This window comes from Arachis ipaensis, chromosome B3 (assembly GCF_059453495.1).
Source record: "Arachis ipaensis isolate K30076 ecotype BB chromosome B3, ASM5945349v1, whole genome shotgun sequence".
Lineage (NCBI taxonomy): Eukaryota > Viridiplantae > Streptophyta > Magnoliopsida > Fabales > Fabaceae > Arachis > Arachis ipaensis.
Window position 1 is genome coordinate 7,970,416 of NC_142438.1, and position 20,778 is coordinate 7,991,193.

General features: G+C 37.9%; 4 protein-coding genes and 1 pseudogene across 4 annotated transcripts; all 5 read left to right on the forward strand.

The window, feature by feature from the left end:
* The first annotated feature begins 1,146 nt into the window (after nt 1–1,146).
* Nucleotides 1,147–4,145, forward strand: LOC107632275 (uncharacterized). The gene is made up of 3 exons (XM_088506613.1): nt 1,147–3,105; nt 3,284–3,342; nt 3,504–4,145. Exons 1-3 carry the CDS (start codon nt 2,304–2,306, stop codon nt 4,143–4,145), a joined length of 1,503 nt encoding a protein of 500 aa, XP_088362739.1. The 5' UTR covers nt 1,147–2,303.
* Nucleotides 4,146–4,350: 205 nt separating this feature from the next.
* LOC148569737 (uncharacterized) lies at nt 4,351–5,101 on the forward strand (annotated as a pseudogene).
* Nucleotides 5,102–6,545: 1,444 nt separating this feature from the next.
* LOC107628841 (endoglucanase 24-like) lies at nt 6,546–10,666 on the forward strand. The gene is made up of 4 exons (XM_016331450.3): nt 6,546–7,163; nt 8,846–9,145; nt 9,508–9,669; nt 9,834–10,666. The coding sequence occupies exons 1-4, from the start codon at nt 6,753–6,755 to the stop codon at nt 10,440–10,442; spliced, it is 1,482 nt and encodes a 493-aa protein (XP_016186936.1). The 5' UTR covers nt 6,546–6,752; the 3' UTR covers nt 10,443–10,666.
* Nucleotides 10,667–12,029: 1,363 nt separating this feature from the next.
* On the forward strand, nt 12,030–14,319 carry LOC107628840 (fructose-bisphosphate aldolase 1, chloroplastic). The gene is made up of 6 exons (XM_016331449.3): nt 12,030–12,327; nt 12,498–12,767; nt 13,135–13,244; nt 13,331–13,421; nt 13,520–13,789; nt 13,869–14,319. Exons 1-6 carry the CDS (start codon nt 12,145–12,147, stop codon nt 14,145–14,147), a joined length of 1,203 nt encoding a protein of 400 aa, XP_016186935.2. The 5' UTR covers nt 12,030–12,144; the 3' UTR covers nt 14,148–14,319.
* Nucleotides 14,320–16,116: 1,797 nt separating this feature from the next.
* On the forward strand, nt 16,117–19,066 carry LOC107632273 (fructose-bisphosphate aldolase 1, chloroplastic). Its single transcript, XM_088508800.1, has 6 exons — nt 16,117–16,464; nt 16,744–17,013; nt 17,646–17,755; nt 17,978–18,068; nt 18,163–18,432; nt 18,512–19,066. Exons 1-6 carry the CDS (start codon nt 16,132–16,134, stop codon nt 18,788–18,790), a joined length of 1,353 nt encoding a protein of 450 aa, XP_088364926.1. The 5' UTR covers nt 16,117–16,131; the 3' UTR covers nt 18,791–19,066.
* The last annotated feature ends 1,712 nt before the right edge of the window (nt 19,067–20,778 follow it).

Here is a 20,778-nt window from a genome sequence, read left to right on the forward strand (position 1 = left end):
ATTTTTGATGCACTGACAGTATAAAATATTTTATATAATTATGCAATTACATCGATTCTTTTGGATGACCATTCACGTAGTGATTGTGAAAAGTAGTTATTTTTTTTATGTGGTGTTACGTAATTTAATGCACATGTTAAATTACTTTACACTGATAATATATCAAAATTAAATTCTAATTTTGACATACCAATACATTTAAATTTTTGACAATAGAAAATGAAAATTATTTTAGAATTTTGCTAACTTATGTTCCAAAAATATATTTTAGAAGTATCATAAAAAATATTTGATTATAATTTTTGAAAATTGATTTTTTTTTTTACACTTTCAATATATTAAATGTATTAAAAATGTAAAAATTTTTATTATTATCTTCTTGACATATGACTTTAAGGCACAAATCTAGACTAAATCCCCATAGTGGTCCCCCAGATTCAGCCCGTGCATCAATTTAGCCCCTGAGATTCCAATTGCACTGTTTATGTCCCCCAGATTGCGATTCGGGCACCATAGTCCTTCGAAAATTTTCCGGCGTGACTCAGCGACGGCGTTGCTTATGTGGCACAGCCACTGCCACGTTGGACATTCAGAACGACGTCGTTTCATTGGGCAAAAAGATTGAAAGCCCACACGTCGCCGTTTTGATCACAGTGAGAATAGTAGTAACTTGGGCAAATGGTTTGGCATTCGTTACGTCTTCTCCTCCATATTTTCACACCTCTCTCAACGCTTGGTCTCCTCCTCCATAATCATTGGGCAAGGGCACTGCTGCCTGGTTTCTTAACGTTGCTGGACTGAACTTGGGGGAAGGTCCGTGGTTCGCCATTGAAGCAACGACTGAAGAACCGTTTAAGCTAGCTTCAAGGTACAAATCTTATTTTATTTTTTTAATTTTGTTGGATCATGTTTCATTCCTGAAATGGCCGATTGTTAAAGTTACTTGAACATGATGCATGTAGTTTGTGTTAGAATCCACTGCTTGTTAGGGTTTTAGTTTTTTCCTTCTTCAAACCACTAATGCATGCTCTGTTTCTTGTGAAAAGAACAAGGGTTAATCTCTGGTGGTGTGTAATATCTAAGTTATTTGTTGTTTTTGTGTTGCATGCGTGATAAATTTTAAGCATTTTCCTTGTTATGTTGCAGATGAACGCCGAATTGTTAGACATAATGTTTCATCATGGGAGAAATTTTGAGAGGGGTAAGGATGGGAGATGGACATACACACCTGACAATAAGCATTGTTTAGGTGATCTGGATGTGGACAGGTTGGATGTATTCTACCTGAGAAATTACTTCAAAGAGCTAGGCTATGAGACCATGAAGGAGGTTTGGTGGCAGGTCCCTGGGATGAGTCTGGAAGTAGGTTTAAGGCGTTTAGACTCTGATAATGAGTTGAGAGAGCTGTGTTCTCATGGTGGAAAGAACAATGGGGTAGTGGATGTCTGCATTGAACATGGCATTTCAGAACCTGAAATAGTACAAGGAGAAGATGTTGTTGTGCATGTTGATGACCAGGTGAGGGATCTTGGAGAGCAAGCCAAGTCAAATTCTAGGATGGTGAAAGACCCCCCTGTCAAACCTACCACCGAGAAGGACCCTCCTATGAGTTTAAGCATGGTAACATACAGGCCCCAAGCTAAAGAGGCGTTACTGAAGAAGAGCAATGTGAATTCTAACATGGAGTCCCAACCTAAGCCTAAGTCAAAGTCTAAGCCTAAGACAGTTCCCAAACCCAAACTCATGCCCAGACAGAACAATGTAACTAGGACTAGGAGATATTGTCTAAGGTCTGTAGGGAAAGGTATTTCAAAAGCAAAGGGAAATGCTGGTGATCATGTTCTTTTATCCTCTGACTCAGACTCTCATGACAGCTATGAGAGTGCTGAGGACGAGGCCTATAAGCCACAAGAGCCGGATGATAGCTCGGATGAATCAGGCATTGGATATACAGTTCCTTCACAGAAGAAGAAAGTCAAGAAACCCAATGCAAGGAAGAAGGTCCAGGCAGATAGTGGAAAGGAAAAAGGGAAGGCCAAGGTCTGTGTTGATGATGATGGATTTGTGGAAGACGTTTCTGATGAAGATGTGGACATCGGATTTGTGGGGGGAGGTCTAAAGGGGGATAATCATGACGCTTTTGATCCGGGGTCAGAATCGGATGGTGGCAATTTGTGGCACTCTTTGGAGATGAAAACACCACCTAATTCAGAGGATGAGCTGATTGGAGAAGAAAGTTTGGAGGAGGTATTTTCGGTGTTTAGACAGGGTGGTAGGTTCGGGAACTACATTTAGAAGTCAGGATGAAATTCAATACTAAGTGGGAGTTCAAGGAGGCAGTGAGGGAGTTCACTATACAAGAAGGGAGACGGATGAGGTTTAGGAAGAACGACGGAAAAAGGGTAAGGGCAATATGTAAGGTGAAGGATTGCAAGTGGGTTGTGTACGCATCAAGGGACCACGAAGACAGTTGCTGGCAAGTTAAGACTTTCTTCAATGACCACACTTGTCCACGAGAGGATAAGAACAGGACAGCAAATAGAAATTGGGTTGCAGGTAAGTTGGTAAAAAAACTAAGGAAATATCCCAATTTCAGGAACTGTGAGGCAACAACATATTTCAAGACGAAATATGACTTGTCGCTCAATAGGAACTCTATATCACGGGCACTGTGTGATGCTATAAATATAGTCTATAGGGATGCGAAGGAGCAATATGCCATGCTTAGGGACTATGGTGAAACACTATTGAAAACCAACCCGGGATCAACTGTTCAGATTTGCACAAAGCCACAGCCTAGTAGTGAGGTCATATTTGAGAGGATGTATGTCTGCTTGAGTGGCTGCAAGTCAGGTTTCAAGGCTGGTTGTCGTCCGTTAATTGGACTTGATGGAGCTTTTCTAAAAACTGTTTTCGGGGGGCAAATTCTATCTGCTGTTGGACAAGATGCTAATCATCATGTCTACGTTATTGCTTGGGCAGTTGTGGAAGTAGAGAACTTTGAGAATTGGAAGTGGTTTCTAGAGTTGCTACATGAGAATCTTGGAGACTACAAGACCCATGGGTGGAACTTCATCTCTGATATGCAAAAGGTAATTTCCTACTGTAACCTTAATCCTTAATCTCACATAAGTTTTAATTTGTAAAACTGTGTTAGCATGATTTAGTGCATAAAGTGCAGTATACTGCCATATTGTGATGATACCTCTGTTGTTGTGCATATTGTGATGATACCTCTGTGGTATACTATTGTTTGATATAATTGTTTGGTATAATTGTTTAGTGCATAAAGTGCAGTTTACTATACCTTTGTGGTGTGCTGTTAGGGTCTACTGCCATACTGTGATTACTGCTCTGATATAAATCTTTCATTACATACTATACCTATATGGTGTGCTGTTAGGGACTATTATGGTGATCGATTTTTAAAGTTAGGGACTATTATGGTGATCGACTTTCAAAGTTAGGGACTATTATGGTAACATATTGTTTGCTATCTTCAGGGATTACTGCCTGCCATGAAAGCCGTGATGCCTAATGTGGGCCACCGATTCTGTGTCTGGCACTTGTGGCGAAATTTCAACAAGCAGTGGAAGGACCTGGAGCTTAGGAGACTGTTATGGGAGTGTGCTAGAGCTACAACATTCCAAGAGTTTAAGGTACATAAAGCTACTTTTTCTGCAACTGCAATTAGCTTACATGGACTTTTTTCCCAACTATTAACTGTTGAAATTCAGGAATACATGGATAGGATAAAGAGGCTGAATGAGAACGCATGGAAGTATCTTGACAAGTGGCCAAGGGAGGCATGGACGAGGTCACAGTTCAGGCACAACCCGAAATTAGACTCGATTTGCAACAACGCTTGTGAGGTTTTCAATTCAAAGATCAAAGAAGCAAGGGGCAAGCCTATACTTACTCTTCTAGAAGAGGTGAGGATGTTTGTCATGAGGACTATGGCTAAGAACAAGGTTAAGTTGGACAATCACCTGGGGTTGTTACCACCCGTAATCAAAAGTAGATTAGAAAAGGTGAGGAAAGAGTCCAGACATTGGCATGCTATATGGTCTGGAGATACTGGATATGAGAAGTTTGAGGTCCATGGGCGCCCTACAAACCATGTGGTGGACTTGGGGAAAAGATAATGTACCTGCCGGTTCTGGATGTTAACAGGTTATTTTCTCCCATCCACTTACCTTTACTCATTGAATTTTACACTAGTGTTATAAATTTTGTTTTAACCTAAGCTGGATGTAAACTGGACTTGTAGGGATTCCATGCGTTCATGCTTGTGCAGCACTGGCCAGAGTCAACAAGCACCCCGAGGATTTCTGCCATAAGTTGATAACCATGGAGTCTTACAAGGAAACATACAAGTACCACATCAATCCTATACCTGGCCAAGCCTTCTGGGAACAAAGTCAGTTTAACAAGCCATTGGCACCACCAATCAAGAGGAAGCCAGGGAATCTTCAAACAAAGAGGAGGAAGGACTCCGATGAAGACACAAGTTCTAGCAAGAAATCTAAGCCAGTAACAGCCTTGAAAAGTCAGCTTCGGCCTTTCACCTGCAAGTACTGCTTGCAAAAAGGTCACACCAAGAGAGGATGTGAAAAGAAAAGAGCAGCTGATGCTGCTCAAGCTGCAGCTGATGCTGCGGCTGCTGCAAAGGCAGCAGAGGCTGTTAAAGACCCTAAAAATGCTAGTGCACAAGCAACTGCAACTGCCTAGGCCACCACAACTAACACTGCAACTGCCACTGCATCTGCCAGTGCCACTGCAACTGCAACTACTACTACTACAGCTACGGCTACTGCTAATGTTACAATCAATTCTGCTCCTATTGGTCAAGCTTCAGAAATTGATATCTCACAGCCAATTTGTTCTGAACCAGAAGACTCTCAAAAGGTACAATATTAATTCTATAATAAGCCTTTCTAATTTGTATAGTTTACTGGGTGACAATGTTTGGTATTTATTTCTGGTTTGAAATTTGTATAGTTCACTGAAGTAACCGGGGAACCAGCCACAAGACCTGCCAAACTGCCTGCTAGAAGAAGGTCACCACCAACAACCCCTTCTACAACACTGGACCCAATGAAGGGTGCGAGTTCTACCACTGCTTTACGATTCACAAATTTTCTGAAGTTCGTGCCGACTCCTGGATTTAAGCACCCCCGGAAGAAGTGAACTTTCGTATTAGGACATTAGGACATTTTGCTTGTCAAGTGTTTGTTTTTTGTTAAAAGATACAGTGACTGCGCTCACTCTAAACAATGGTTCATTTTGTTGATTACTAATCAAGTATGTCATGCTACTTGTTCAATTACTTATGGTTGTAATGTGTTAAAACTATGAATGGTTTGCCATATTTTGGTATAGATCAATTAATACTGTCCATGGTTTGGATCAATCTTTCTGTTACTTATTTACAAGTACTTTTACTTCATCCAACAGGATATTATATTATATCAAACTAAGATCATTTACACAAACCTTGTTATGTTACCACATAACACTTTCATTCATTAATTTGGGAACTACATTACATTGATATGTTCTCAACCCTTTAATAGCACCAATCCTACAAAAACAACAACTACTAAGAACCCAAATCCAAGAACATGAGTTATGAATTTCAGATTCCTAATGTCTGCCTCCATCTTGCCCATCCGCCATGCAAAGTTCATCTTCCTGTCACCATCATTATCTCCTGCAACAGCTCTTTCAGACACCTCCTCTTGCACAGAATCAGCCCAGACGAATAACCCACACTATATTTTTCCACTTGTCTGCAACCAACCAAAATAATCAACCAAAAAAAAAAATTTTCAATCAGCTACAAATTATTTAACTTTACTCACATTATAGTTGGGGCAACCAAAGAAGGGCTTGTTAGGATGCGACTCCGTCCCAGACCACCTTAGCACCAGCCGACAACCACAGCCGCACCAGTCCGGAACCCGTCCCTGCCTGCTTCGCGTCGTGCTTCTTCTCCATTTCTCCGTCGACGATGACCGGTTGGAACTTCCTGCAACATGGCTCCCACTTCCTCTCATGGGGGACAGCTACTGGTGTACAGAAGAGATGCAGAAGAAAACGTTGCTGGAGAGAACCATAATGAGGGAAGGCCAACGAAATTTTAGGGTTTAAATATGAAGACAGGGACTACATTGAAAAATTTTACCAAACAATCCACGTCATCTGTACACTACGGCGTCCAACGTGGCAGTGGCTGTGCCACATAAGCAACGCCGTCGCTGAGTCACGCCGGAAAATCTTCAAAGTACCATTATGGTGCCCGAATCGCAATCTGAGGGACATAAACAATACAATTAGAATCTTAGGGACTAAATTGATGCACGGCCTGAATCTGGAGGACCACTACGAGGATTTAGTTCACAAATTTACTAAGACCTTTACTCTAACAGTCTGAATTCACATTGAAATCAACTAACAAAAAGACATAAATTTTAGAACTTGGAAAGTGGACCCACAAATACCGCACTTTTCTTTTCTTTTCTTTTCTTGAAGAGAACCACTCGCATTTGTGCACTCCGAGGAGATTTAGCAACAGCATGTGATCTCACTCTCTCTCTCTCTCTCTCTCTCTCTCTCTCTCTCTCTCTCTCTCTCTCTCTCCCACGGCCACTAGTAATTCAATTGTCGGCGATCTCAGCTATAAAATACCATAATTGACCTTCGCCATTTCTCTGCACACTCTTAACATTACAACATTCTGCGCTCAAAAGATGAAGGGAGTGTTTGTAGTTGCGCTCATTGCATTTGCATTCTTGATGGCTGCGAAGTTAGCGAGTGGAAGTCACGACTACCAAGACGCGTTGACGAAGGCAGTACTGTTCTTTGAAGGGCAGAGGTCAGGGTTCTTGCCGCAGGACCAGAGGATGAGCTGGCGTAGCAACTCCGGACTCAGCGACGGATGGACCTACAACGCCGATCTCGTCGGCGGTTACTACGACGCCGGCGACAACATCAAGTTTGGGTTTCCGATGGCATTCACCACCACTATGCTCGCTTGGAGCGTCCTTGAGTTCGGTGCCATCATGCCTCCCAATGAACTCAGAAACGCAATGCTTGCAATCCGTTGGGCTACTGATTACTTGCTCAAGACCGTTTCTCAGCCTAATCGAATTTTTGTTCAGGTTTCATTTCTCTACCTAATTCAAGTTGCTCTTTTGTTTTAACTATAATCGAATTTAAGCGACACTAGATTAAGAAGTAAAACGATGAATTGTAATCATGATAATTTATTAACGATGTAGAAAAATAGGTGTAAGGAAAATCATAATTCGCATAAGATCTCTAATGCTTGAATAAAGTTGCCTCAAGTAAGAGAATATATGTCATTTGGATTAGAAAACGAGTATATAATTACGGTAATGCGTAGTTGATTTGGTTTTTCTTTATTTGTAAAGAAAATATGATGAAGATAGTATAAACTTATTGCGTGAACCAAAATTAAATTCTATTTATATTTATTAATTTACAGAAATGGAATGTCAATTTTATTAATTTTCTTTTGCTTAGAAAAATTGAAAAAGGAAACAAATTTGTTGTTAAATGGCCCACTCTAATAATGTTGATTAAAGTTTCATCATTGCACGTGAAAGTGTGGAATACTCAGTGTTTTCTTTTTTTAATTGGATGAGATACATTTACTTTTTATTAATGCTCCGACTAGCGGGAGATCAAATTCTTTAAAAAAATTGATAAAATAAATAAATAAATAAAAATATTTAGTAACAAAAAAATTATTAAAAATAGTTAAAATTTGTCTTATTTAATATTCGTCAATTATTGTTAGAATTATTGAATACTAAATAAAATAAATTTAGATTCTTCTTTTATCTTCCTAACATTAAAAAAATTATTTTATTTTTGCCTTACTAATTTTTAAAAATATATTTTTTTTGGGAAGAAATATACTGCAATTTAATTGAAGTGGTTGAGTTGGTAAATTGGGTTGTTGGGTGAAGGTCGTCTGGGAATTCAAGAGAGGCTTCAACTAATCCGTACAAGTGGCGGGAACATGGTCTCCTTTTGTCTGCTATTGATCCTTTGGACCCACACCACAGGGCCAGCAGCCCAGCACCATGCACCTTTTCAATCATTCATGATTCATCACTCAACCCTCATAGGGCACAGCCTGGATAATCCAAATCTAAACCCACCCCTATTAGTTTCAATTTAATTTCTATTGAATAAAAAAATTATACATACATACATACATACATGATACATACATGCATGTGTACAATAATAGTGTCATATTCTACTATTTGTAGTGTGTTACCTACACTAGTGTCAAGGTTTAATGAGTGATGACTAACAAACTTGAATTGATCAGACACTTTTTTTTTTTTTGAGAAAAGTCTTGCTTAATCCCCATCCTTTAATGTCCACAAATGGGCCACTTTTGCTTTTGTCAAATGCGGTCATAGTTAGTTATAGTTTCTCAACTATGCATGAACGTGGACCACAATTGGGTCTTGAAATTCATAGGCTTAGAAATTTACAAGTTGAGAATTCTTTCCTTTTCAATTCTTAATGACTTAATGTGGAAGCAAGCATACGTCGTTTACACACAAGGGAATAAGCATAAAGATGCCCCACGTTCCCTTGTGCTTTATACCATTCACTTCTCATTTGTTGCTAACTTTGCATGTGTTAGTTTTTGCTATGTCCCCTTTACAAATTTCTCTTGAAAATGATCTTAATACGATTAAACAAAAAGTTGTAATTAAAATATTGCGAGCATTAACAAGAATTCAATGTTTTCTTATAATTATTATGTCTTATGAGGACCTTTAAAATAATTGCATAGGTGGGGGATCCACGCTCAGACCATGATTGTTGGGAGAGGCCTGAGGACATGGACACAGCCAGGACGGTGTACGCTGTTGATGCCCCAAACGCGGCTTCTGATGTTGCCGGTGAAACCGCGGCCGCGCTTGCAGCCTCATCCTTGGTATTCTGGTCAACTGACCCGGGTTATGCAGAAACATTGTTACGGAATGCTATTAGTGCCTTCCAATTTGCAGATAACTACAGGGGTGCTTACAGTGACAATGCCAATGTTAAGTATAGTGCTTGCCCATATTATTGTGATTTTGATGGATATCAGGTAACTAATTTGATTATTGGATAAGTTGCTTTTGCCTTTTGGATATACTAGAGACTAATAGCATTGGTAGGATAGCGATTTAAACTTTTCAATGAAAGAGACAAGGAAAATGATGCATCCAAATGATAAATTTAATAGATTAATTAGCATAAATACAAGTGTAGCCATCATAGCTAAATCCAATTAGCATTCTAATTTCTTTATATTTATGCTCATCATTGACAAAGTTCAAAAGAAATTTGTGTGCAGATATAATGTACACCATTGGTATAACATGTAAAACTATTTTACTCTGCTGATATATAGTAATTGAATTTGAATAGAATATGCATTAACGGAATTTGTGACTTGTGACATGATAGGACGAGTTATTGTGGGGTGCGGCATGGCTAAGAAGGGCCACGAAGGATGATAATTTCCTCAACTACCTTCAAACCAATGGCAAAACGCTTGGTGCTGACGACAACATCAATGAATTTGGTTGGGACAACAAGCATGCTGGCCTCAATGTTCTTGTCTCCAAGGTCAGCCTCTCATTACTCCTCTGCTCCACTAAACCACACACATTAAAATCACAAAAGTTTAATGTGACACCAAAAATGTACACAAATCATACCAACAGAAATTAAAATCAACGTGCATCTTGTTGATAATCAAATTGATCAATCCCTCTCCTTTTCTCTCCCAGGAAGTCCTTGAAGGAAATCTATACTCACTTGAATCCTTCAAGGCGTCAGCCGATAGCTTCATGTGCACGCTCATACCCGAATCTCCTAGCTCACACATAGAGTACACTCCTGGTGGACTTTTGTTTAGGCCCGGAGGGAGTAACTTGCAACATGCTACTTCAATTTCATTCCTTGAGTTGGTTTATGCTAATTACTTGGATCACACGTCACAGTCCCTCAATTGTGGGAATGTTGTGGTTAGCGCTCAAACACTTCGGCAACATGCTAAGAGGCAAGTTGATTACATTCTGGGTGATAATCCAATGGGGTTATCGTACATGGTTGGATATAGCAACTACTATCCGCAGCGCATTCATCACCGTGGCTCCTCTTTACCTTCCATCAAGGATCATCCTCAGTTTATTGCATGCAAGGAAGGTTCAACGTACTACAACTCCACTGATCCAAACCCAAATGTGCTTGTGGGAGCCATCGTTGGAGGACCTGGGGAAGATGATGTGTATGTGGATAATAGGGATGATTTTAGAAAATCCGAGCCAACCACATACATCAATGCACCATTTATTGGTGTTCTAGCATATTTTGCTGCTAATCCTAACTTCAGTTAATTCATGTGTCAACAAATACAAGTTATTTTTTGTAAATTAAAGAAAGATATAGGGCTAAGATTAAGATGTCTCTCATCTTGAGGGAATTCAAGATAGAAGAGGCTTTGCCCGTGTTTTAGAAATGTAACTGAATTGAGTTGAAGTCACAAAAGCTCCTTGTGACTTTTATTTTGTTTTCATTTATAAGGGGGGAATCAAACTTCTAATTACTTATAAACAAAACCGCAGGAACAAACATGTTCTTATTATTTCTCAGTTTAGAATTAGATTTTAACTTTTTTTCAAAAAGGTGTAAACTCTTGAATATCTGTTTGTTTGTTGAGAATAGAAGACTGATCATAAAACCTGCTATATACATGTAGTTCTAAAAAATTGAATTCAGGATATGAAGTTTAAGTAACCCAAGTAACTATCACCAGTGCTAGGCTTTATGAGTTTTTATAAATTCTAAATCTTAAACTTCACATTTTTATTCTCTAATTCAGCTAAATAAAATTTTTTGGATAAAGTATGATTTTTGTCTCTAATATTTGTGACTTTTTTCAAAAATACCTATTTAATTTTGTTCAATATTTGTAACGTTTTCGATTTATTCAATTTTGTCCTTTCAATTTGTGCCAAAACTATCTCCCAAAGTTTTTAATTTTGTCCCTAAAATTTTACATGAACTAATGTACAAGAGTAATTTTGACACAAATCAAAAGATGTTGAGCGTATTTTTTAAAAAATCGCAAACATTAAGGACAAAAAAAACATACTTTACCCCCTTTTTTTTTTGTTCGAACTATATATTCTCTTTTGTGTTTTGGTATTGGAACTACATTTTTCAAAACATAGGGGTTAGTTTTTGGGCTTGACAATGATAGAATCCAGATAGAAACTTCATGGGCCAACGAGATGTAAGGACAAACCAAGGTATTGGGCTTCCTTTGGTGGATTAGATCCATCTCTTGTTCAGTCTAAGCCGGGATGAACCAAGTTTTCTTTTTGAAGTTAATCTTGTCCTGACCAAAAAAAAAAAAAAGTTAATCTTGTATTTTGTTAACCAGAATCTTCTAATGTTTCATAACTATTGATATTGCTGCATTTTAACCAAGGTCATTGAATAATGAATATAATTGCAGTTTGGCATGTGTGGCAGGGGAGGGAGGTCTAAATCCGCAAGTAACTAACTCACATAGCAATATAGCATGGTTTTGAGACCTTAATCTCACAAGATCCTATAACTAAACCAGGACCATAGACCACTAAGAAGAAGACAAATCAAGATAATCATAAGGTAAATTATAACCGCATATACTTGTATTCCCCTAGAAACCACTCTTACTATTTTGTACCCTTTTGGATGAATGCTATACATAACATATGTCGCTACTAGTAACGCAAAGGGAGAAAAAAATATCTCCATTTTCTTAATTTTTCATTTATTTAATTTTTTTGGGGAGGTTTGAAAGGAACCATCCATTCCAAAGAACGTACCTCAGAATGCCAAGTAAGCAGGAATTATCATCCACGTGTCAAATGAGGATAGGTTGGTTGACATGAGCCTCAAATGAGATATCACTTTGTAACTATATAAACTGTGTGAAGAGCATGCATGTGTGGTAAAGAGGCACACTAAAAGAGGTTGCTGTAGGGGATAAGATTCTTGTGTTGTTGCTGCTGGTTTAGGCATATTCATTATTTTTCTTGCATTGAAACAATGGCCTCAGCATCAGCATCAGCAACTCTTCTCAAGTCATCCCCAGTTCTTGACAAGTCTGAGTGGGTTAAAGGCCAAACACTTCGCCAAACTGCAGTGTCTCTTGCAAGAACTAACTCTGCCACCCCTTCACCACTCACCATCAGAGCTGGTTCCTATGCCGACGAGCTCGTAAAGACCGCCGTATGTATCAATCATTAACCAAGGATAGACTCACATGTAGATAACAATTTAAAAGTTTACAACTAACAATTTCACGTGAAGACAACTGCACGAGTTTACAACTAACATATCATTAGTAGTGTTTATTTGTTTTGATGTTGAGTTAGTTCAAATTGTTGATGTGAATGCAGAAAACTATTGCCTCACCGGGGCGTGGTATTCTGGCCATGGATGAGTCGAATGCTACCTGTGGGAAGCGTTTGGCCTCAATTGGGTTAGAGAACACCGAAGCTAACCGCCAAGCATACCGTACCCTGCTTGTGTCAGCACCAGGCCTTGGTCAGTTCATATCTGGCGCCATTCTCTTTGAGGAAACTCTCTACCAATCCACCGTTGATGGCAGGAAGATTGTTGATGTACTTGTTGAGCAAAACATTGTTCCCGGTATCAAAGTTGACAAGGTAAGCCTTTTTTATTTCAATTTCCTTTCAAATTATACTGAACTTATGTGTACAATATAAGAAAAAAAAAAGTTGATATATTGGTCAACTGTTAATCAAAAGTTGTTAGCTTTTCTAGAATTCCTGTACTCTTCTTATGTGAACTTGGTAGTATTTGATTTGATTGATGATAGAGATGTGGGACATGTAACCTCCCATTGGATGGAATAGGCTCTGATACCATATTAGAAACCCAAAAAACTTGCTGATAGGGTGAGAGATGTTTAGCACTTAAAAATTCTTAAGACACCTTATCTTTTAGAGATGTGGTTTAATAATTTATGACATTCTACACTTTAACAAGTGGTTTATGTGGCAATAACAACAGGGTTTGGTGCCATTGGCTGGTTCCAATGATGAGTCATGGTGCCAAGGTTTGGATGGTCTTGCCTCTCGCTCAGCTGCATACTACCAGCAAGGTGCTCGTTTCGCCAAATGGTGAGTTTCTGCCTATTGTTATTGTCCTCTTTTTCTTTGGCAGCAACATCAAACTTATACCAAACTCAATTTCATTCATAAATTAGGCGTACCGTTGTGAGCATCCCCAATGGTCCTTCTGCTCTTGCAGTTAAGGAAGCAGCCTGGGGTCTGGCTCGCTATGCTGCCATTTCTCAGGTGAGAAGTGAGAAACACTAAGTTACATAAAGAGATTTTCATTTTGGTTTCACTTCTATAAATACAGTCTTCTGATGTGCATTCTTTTTAATGCTTAGGACAATGGCTTGGTCCCAATTGTGGAGCCAGAGATCTTGCTTGATGGTGAACATGGCATTGACAGGACTTTTGAGGTAGCGAAAAAGGTTTGGGCTGAGGTTTTCTTCTACCTTGCTGAGAACAATGTCCAGTTTGAGGGTATCCTCCTTAAGCCTAGCATGGTTACTCCTGGAGCCGAGTCCAAGGACAGAGCCTCTCCTCAGAAAGTTGCTGACTACACACTCAAGCTTCTTCACAGCAGAATTCCCCCGGCCGTCCCCGGAATTATGGTAAGTAACACTGCCAAACTCCATCATTACATTGTTCTTTATATGTTGATGTACTAAGAAAATGTCCAATTTTGTGTAGTTCTTGTCTGGTGGACAATCTGAGGTGGAAGCAACTCTCAACTTGAATGCAATGAACCAATCTCCAAACCCATGGCATGTGTCCTTCTCATATGCCAGAGCCCTCCAAAACACTTGCTTGAAGACATGGGGAGGCCGTCCGGAGAATGTCAAGGCTGCTCAAGATGCCCTCCTTTTCCGTGCCAAGTCTAACTCGCTTGCTCAGCTTGGAAAGTACACCGGCGAGGGTGAATCCGAGGAGGCCAAGAAGGAGTTGTTTGTGAAGGGCTACTCCTACTAAGATGTTTGATAGTGGTTATGGATATGATACATGTTAGGCAACAAAAACAAGATGGAATGGAAGGCTAATTTGTGTAAAATTGTGTAATGTTTTTATGTAGTCTTGGAGACTATTTTTGTTTATGAACACTTTCACCTCTACAACTTAATAAACCTTTTGCTATGAGTTAGAAGCTGTGTCCTTGGATATATATGCATCTTCATACAGTGAATTTCTGCACTTGATGAAAGCCCTCCTTCAAAGAACTAACTATGACCTTGAGTATATACCCATCTCCTTTAATTTATTTAGATGCAAGAACCATAATGCAGTTAATCATTAGCTAGAACTAACAGAAGCTGTAAACTGATAACTGAACTTTTTCATTCCCATATTTATTTCCCATGTACTTAATTGTGATCAATCATAAGCTACAAAGAGTCAAGGATCTGTCTTGGGATAACAAATCAACAAAATTGTAACCTCAACTATATTACTCTTCTAACTTGTTAAAAAGGCAAATGGGTTATTAATATTTACCTTTTATCATATATGTTAAGTTGGTTACACATCTCTTTGTTATTAAATATAGTGTAGAATTTATATAAAAGATTTTTCACTTTCATCTATTTAAAAAATTATGTGTCAGATATACGAGACAAAATAAGTACACAAAATATTTCTCTTCTTAATAAAGAATTTTCTCCCAGAAATGAAATTTTTTACTAATGTATATCTAGTGGCCTTCCGACACGACTAACCTCTTAAACTAGACTCAAGCTCAACACAATATCAATTCCAAAAAAACACCTGAGAGCCCCTCTCTTCTTGGCCTTTACATTGTTTACATAGTCTTTTCTTTTTCTCTAGTTTTACTCATGAATCATGATTTTCAACTTTTCACTCAAGAATTACATCAGCAAAGGATGAATGATGATGTGTAAGATTTGATCAAGTTGTGAACTATGCATATCTAGCAAAGGATATTCTTTTAATGCCCCCCCCCCCCCCCCCTTCTCTCCACACCTGTCTTTTCTTTTGTGATAGATATTGAATATGGTTTTGTACTTCATTCCTTGTACTCTTCTATGCTAAGAATACTAGAATAGGAAATAAAACACTCAGTAGATTACTGTAGTAGAATGTTGATTAATCACCAAGAGTGCCCTTACTAGATTGGATTATAATAATAAATAAAATAGTTTTATAGAAGCTATCACTTGGTAATGTGTAGGGTTGAAATCTTGGTTCTGTTTGCACTTTATAATGTTCATTAGTTTGCCAACTTCAAGAACCATGTCAGTTGGATTCTTATTTTATTTTAACCAAAGTTTGCAGATAACTTAAGTACCTTCCCTTCAAATAGGTTTGGTAATTCTGTCTTCTTTATTCTTTTTGCTTCTACCAATCTACATGCGATTGCTTAATAGACTTGATAGTTTCCCTACTACCAAAGAAGGAAAAGTAAATATATTTGTGACTTTGGCCATTGAATATCATAGTTTGGAGACCTCAATCTCTCCAAAATCTGAGACTAAATCAGGACCATAAAATCTTTTAGAAGGAGACAAATTGCATCATCATCAAGCCTAGTTATAACCGCACACTGGTTTTTCCATACAAAAGCCACTAACTTGTACCCTTTTGGATGCATGTTACACCTTTGTCACTAATAGCAGCACAATTGTGGGGAAAAAACTCTACCTTTTATTTCCAAATTCCAAGTCTATTTGTTAACTTTTACAAGGTGAGCAAAGAGCCATCCATTTCAACCACTTAATGCAGGAGATTATTGTAAGAGCACAAGTTTACCATCTTATATTTAAACACACTCGTAATAAAAATAGTATTTTTACTACTTGTTATTAAGAGTGCGTTTAAATATGAGATGGTAAACTTGTGTAATGTATTCACCTAGGAATTTTTTGACAATGGAAAATGCCAAGTAAGCAGGAGTTATCATCCACATGTCAGGTGAGGATAGGTTGGTTGACATGAGCCTCAAATGAGATATCACTTGGTAACTATAAATATAGAGAGAACAGAGTGCATGTGTGGTAAAAAGGCACACAAAGAGGTTGCTGAAGGGGATAAGATTATTGTGTTGCTGCTTGTTAAGGCAGATTCATACCATTTTATTGCATTGAAACAAACAATGGCCTCAGCATCAGCAACTCTTCTCAAGTCATCCCCAGTTCTTGACAAGTCTGAGTGGGTTAAAGGCCAAACACTTCGCCAAACTGCAGTGTCTCTTGCAAGAACCAACTCTGCCGCCCCATCACCATCAGCACTCACCATCAGAGCTGGTTCCTATGCCGAGGAGCTCGTCAAGACCGCGGTATGAACGATAAAACATTGTTTTGAATGCTAGATGATAATGATTCACCCCCATAATTCATTTTGTTCTTTGCACTTTGGATTTCTAGTACTTTAGTTATGAACTTATGTTGCACCAAAGCATGGTTTACTTTACCAACTACGAACCAAGAGTAGCTCCATTTATGAACTTCAGAGGGCGTGTAGTTTTACATCTTACATTAGCATGGTTTTGAAATTGTTGCTTCAATCTTCTTCAACCGTGTAATCTTTTGAATGTGTACGTGTATAATATATTTAGAAAACTATTGCTTCACCTGGGCGTGGGATTTTGGCGATGGATGAGTCAAATGCAACCTGTGGGAAGCGTTTGGCCTCAATTGGGCTAGAGAACACTGAAGCTAACCGCCAAGCATACCGCACCCTCCTTGTGGCAGCACCAGGCCTTGGTCAGTTCATCTCCGGTGCCATTCTCTTTGAAGAAACTCTCTACCAATCCACCGTTGATGGCAAGAAAATTGTTGATTTACTTAAAGAGCAAAGCATTGTTCCTGGTATCAAAGTCGACAAGGTAAGCTCAATGTGTCTTCTTTCTTTGAAATGTTTGACAACAAAAAAATTAGCCAAAAACAACAAAAAATTGTCTTATTTAATATTTATTAATTATTACTAGAATTAATTAATCTTAAATAAGACAAGTTTGGATTTTTTTTTTCTTTCTAACATTAGCGTCTTTTCTGTTTTGGATTACCTTTATGCCTTAACCAGTAGAGTAAAGAATTGAAGGAATGATATAAATATATCTCTAACATCAAATATCCTACTTATACACTAAAAATCAACCATCAAATCAATCACATGTATAAAATACATATTAAAATATAAAATATATATTAAAAATAAGTTAAACAATATATGTATTTACATACAAATATATTTTGGGTGATTTTTAGCATGTACATAACACTTTTGATATACCATAATTGAAGTTAGCTTGTTGTATGATTGTCATTGTCGTTGTCATTGTGTAGTACATGTGTGTGAAACGCACAAGTAGTAAGATGAAAGAGAGAAAGCAAACGATTTTCCCTTGGTGTGTAGTATTTTATTAAGAAAACATGGTTTATGATATACAAGTTTAGAATTTTACTCATGCCATTGTATTTGTTAATACATGGTTTATGCATGCGTTAAAAACAACAGGGTTTGGTGCCCTTGGCTGGTTCCAATGATGAGTCATGGTGCCAAGGTTTGGATGGTCTTGCCTCTCGCTCAGCCGCATACTACCAGCAAGGTGCTCGTTTCGCCAAATGGTGAGTTTCTGCATATTCTACTCTTTCTAGGGTCATCAGAATTTATTGTTTAGCCATTAATGTTTAAAAGTATGGGATAAAATATATTGTTGGATTACTAGATTAAAAAGATTAAGTTGATGGGGAAGTGATGGCCAAAAATAATAGATTTTTAAGGTTCGTATCTCAAATCGAAATTTTAAGATAATTTTTGCATTAATAATGACTTAATTTATAAACCAGGCGCACTGTTGTGAGCATCCCCAATGGTCCCTCTGCTTTGGCTGTCAAGGAAGCAGCATGGGGTTTGGCTCGCTATGCAGCCATTTCTCAGGTAGTAAATTAAAGAAACAATTCAAGTTATTCAAGAATACTTAGTTGTATTTATATAGTCTTCTAAGCTGTTTTTTTTTTGGTTCAATGGTTAGGACAATGGCTTGGTTCCAATTGTGGAGCCAGAGATCTTGCTTGATGGTGAACATGGCATTGACAGGACTTTTGAGGTAGCGAAAAAGGTTTGGGCTGAGGTTTTCTTCTACCTTGCTGAGAACAATGTCCAGTTTGAGGGTATCCTCCTTAAGCCTAGCATGGTTACTCCTGGAGCCGAGTCCAAGGACAGAGCCTCTCCTCAGAAAGTTGCTGACTACACACTCAAGCTTCTTCACAGCAGAATTCCCCCGGCCGTCCCCGGAATTATGGTAAGTAACACTGCCAAACTCCATCATTACATTGTTCTTTATATGTTGATGTACTAAGAAAAAGTACAAATTTGTGTAGTTCTTGTCTGGTGGACAATCTGAGGTGGAAGCAACTCTCAACTTGAATGCAATGAACCAATCTCCAAACCCATGGCATGTGTCCTTCTCATATGCCAGAGCCCTCCAAAACACTTGCTTGAAGACATGGGGAGGCCGTCCGGAGAATGTCAAGGCTGCTCAAGATGCCCTCCTTTTCCGTGCCAAGTCCAACTCGCTTGCTCAGCTCGGAAAGTACACCGGCGACGGCGAATCTGAGGAGGCCAAGAAGGAGTTGTTTGTGAAGGGCTACTCCTACTAAGATGTTGAGTGGTGAATCTGATATATATATATATATATATATATATATATATATACATGTTCAGCAACATAATGTGGAGGGAAAGATTGGAATGGAAGACTGATTTGTGTAAAAGTTGTAATGTTCTAGTCTTGGAGACTATTTTTGTTCATGGAGACTGTTTTGCTCATGGTTAAGTGCAACTCTACAACTTAATAAGCCTTTTGCCATAAGTTAGGAGCCATGTACTTGAATATGCATCATTATATAGTAAAATGTTTGAATTTCAACTTAAAAGAGTAATTAATTAACTAGAAAACATGTCACTTGGTTGAGAGCCAAAATCCTCTCTAGTAGTATGATTTGTTGTTCGATCTTCTTAGAACGGTCAAATAAATTACTAAGTTTGTTCATCAAATACTGTTAATGACACATTATAAGTCTTTAAATACATCAAGAAGTAAACTATATGACTGAAGTTAAAAGACTGATGCAAAAGAATGAAGGTCAAAATACTTCTTTAAGATCAATGCTAAAAAGAATGAAAACTATAGAATTGAACATTTTTTAATCAAAATATCCCTTTCGGTTCTAATGTAAAAGATTTCTAGCTTTCTTTGTTATACATCAAAATTAAAACTTAAAAGGTAGATTTGCAGGTCAACATCATTGTTAATTAAAGGTTATTGAAACAAAGCCTGCCTCATTTTTTATTAAAACAAAAATGTTATTTTTGGTCAGATTTCTTTTTTCTTTTTTTTGGGGGGGGGGGGGGGTGGAGGATGTGGTCAGTTTCATTAGTGGCTAGTGGCTACAAATATGTACTGTTCTTTTTTAAAACTGAATTTTTTATGTGACAGTGGGTTGTGATGTGTAAGCTGGGCCTGTGAAGAACCCTTGCCACAAATTTGTGTATGTTTTAGAACTTAATTTCATCGAACTGTTGGAGGTTTCTAATCAATCTAGTGGTGCCTACCGCTGTAAAACGGATCAGATCGGCCCATTTAGACCTGGTCCACATAAGGCTGTATGTTAAACAGATTGGTTGTTTAAGTTCATTTTGTTTATGGATCGTAATTATTCAATTCAGACCGTTTATAATCAGTTCAATAATTTAAATAAATTGTCCTATTTACTCTGTTATTTTTTAAAAATATATAGACAAAAATATTATTTTTTAAGTCAAAAATCTTAAATAAATATTTTTTAAAAAATTGATGGGTCAACTTTCCAAATATTGGATCATAAAAAATATTGTCTAAAAATGCTAATTTTTTTTATATTACAAAAAACAAAAATTAAATGGACCATCAGCTAACGAGTTGGTCCGTATAACCCAAAAGTTAAAACAAGTTTAATTTGAGAAACAAACCCGCTCGTTTAAATAGGTAAATGAGTTTATCATACGGATTTGGCCCATTTGAAAGAACCTACTGGTGCCTCAGCCTTTTCCTGTTTCTATTCGGGGAAAAAAATATGATATAAATAAAAATTAGAAGGAATAATGGAATATACCAAAAAAAATTTAGAAGGGGAGGGGGGGGGGGGTGAGTTAAAGATGGTCACTGGAGCTCGGCGATAGTGCTAATTGCAGAACTGAGTGGAACGGGGTTTTTCTATTAATTCTATAGGTTTGAACCACTGCGGTATTTTCATTTTCCCAATTGTTTAGGGTGTATGTAATTACAATGTTCTATTGGAATTGTAGTTAAATAACTAGAAAATATAGGCCTAAGTTAATTCTCAGTTTGATAGAGTTGCATGTAATTTGTTTCGGTCTCTTGGGATAAAACTGCAACTTTTAAAAAATTATGGGTCACAATGAAATATCAAATATGTCAAATTTGAGAGAGCCTTGTGTACATAACTGAATTTTATAGTGGAAAGATTGCTTGAGGTTCGTCGGAAAAGGTTGTGATATGGGGCTTGATGACTACTCTTTTTTTCTTTTTGGAACCAAAAGAGCTCAACACAGCTTTAGTTTTCTACTTGTGAGTGAGTCTATATGA

What these genes read in the sequence shown, in the direction of transcription:
- LOC107632273 (XM_088508800.1), top strand. Translation starts at nt 16,132, where the DNA reads ATGAGATATCACTTGGTAACTATAAATATAGAGAGAACAGAGTGCATG. An exon ending in GCTATGCAGCCATTTCTCAG is followed by an intron (nt 18,069 to 18,162) that starts GTAGTAAATTAA and finishes TTCAATGGTTAG; the next exon opens with GACAATGGCTTGGTTCCAAT. An exon ending in CGGCCGTCCCCGGAATTATG is followed by an intron (nt 18,433 to 18,511) that starts GTAAGTAACACT and finishes AAATTTGTGTAG; the next exon opens with TTCTTGTCTGGTGGACAATC.
- LOC107632275 (XM_088506613.1), top strand. Translation starts at nt 2,304, where the DNA reads ATGAAATTCAATACTAAGTGGGAGTTCAAGGAGGCAGTGAGGGAGTTC. An exon ending in GCAAAAGGTAATTTCCTACT is followed by an intron (nt 3,106 to 3,283) that starts GTAACCTTAATC and finishes ATAATTGTTTAG; the next exon opens with TGCATAAAGTGCAGTTTACT. An exon ending in TTAGGGTCTACTGCCATACT is followed by an intron (nt 3,343 to 3,503) that starts GTGATTACTGCT and finishes TGCTATCTTCAG; the next exon opens with GGATTACTGCCTGCCATGAA.
- LOC107628841 (XM_016331450.3), top strand. Translation starts at nt 6,753, where the DNA reads ATGAAGGGAGTGTTTGTAGTTGCGCTCATTGCATTTGCATTCTTGATG. An exon ending in CTAATCGAATTTTTGTTCAG is followed by an intron (nt 7,164 to 8,845) that starts GTTTCATTTCTC and finishes ATAATTGCATAG; the next exon opens with GTGGGGGATCCACGCTCAGA. An exon ending in TCAATGTTCTTGTCTCCAAG is followed by an intron (nt 9,670 to 9,833) that starts GTCAGCCTCTCA and finishes TTTCTCTCCCAG; the next exon opens with GAAGTCCTTGAAGGAAATCT.
- LOC107628840 (XM_016331449.3), top strand. Translation starts at nt 12,145, where the DNA reads ATGGCCTCAGCATCAGCATCAGCAACTCTTCTCAAGTCATCCCCAGTT. An exon ending in CCGGTATCAAAGTTGACAAG is followed by an intron (nt 12,768 to 13,134) that starts GTAAGCCTTTTT and finishes CAATAACAACAG; the next exon opens with GGTTTGGTGCCATTGGCTGG. An exon ending in GGTGCTCGTTTCGCCAAATG is followed by an intron (nt 13,245 to 13,330) that starts GTGAGTTTCTGC and finishes TTCATAAATTAG; the next exon opens with GCGTACCGTTGTGAGCATCC.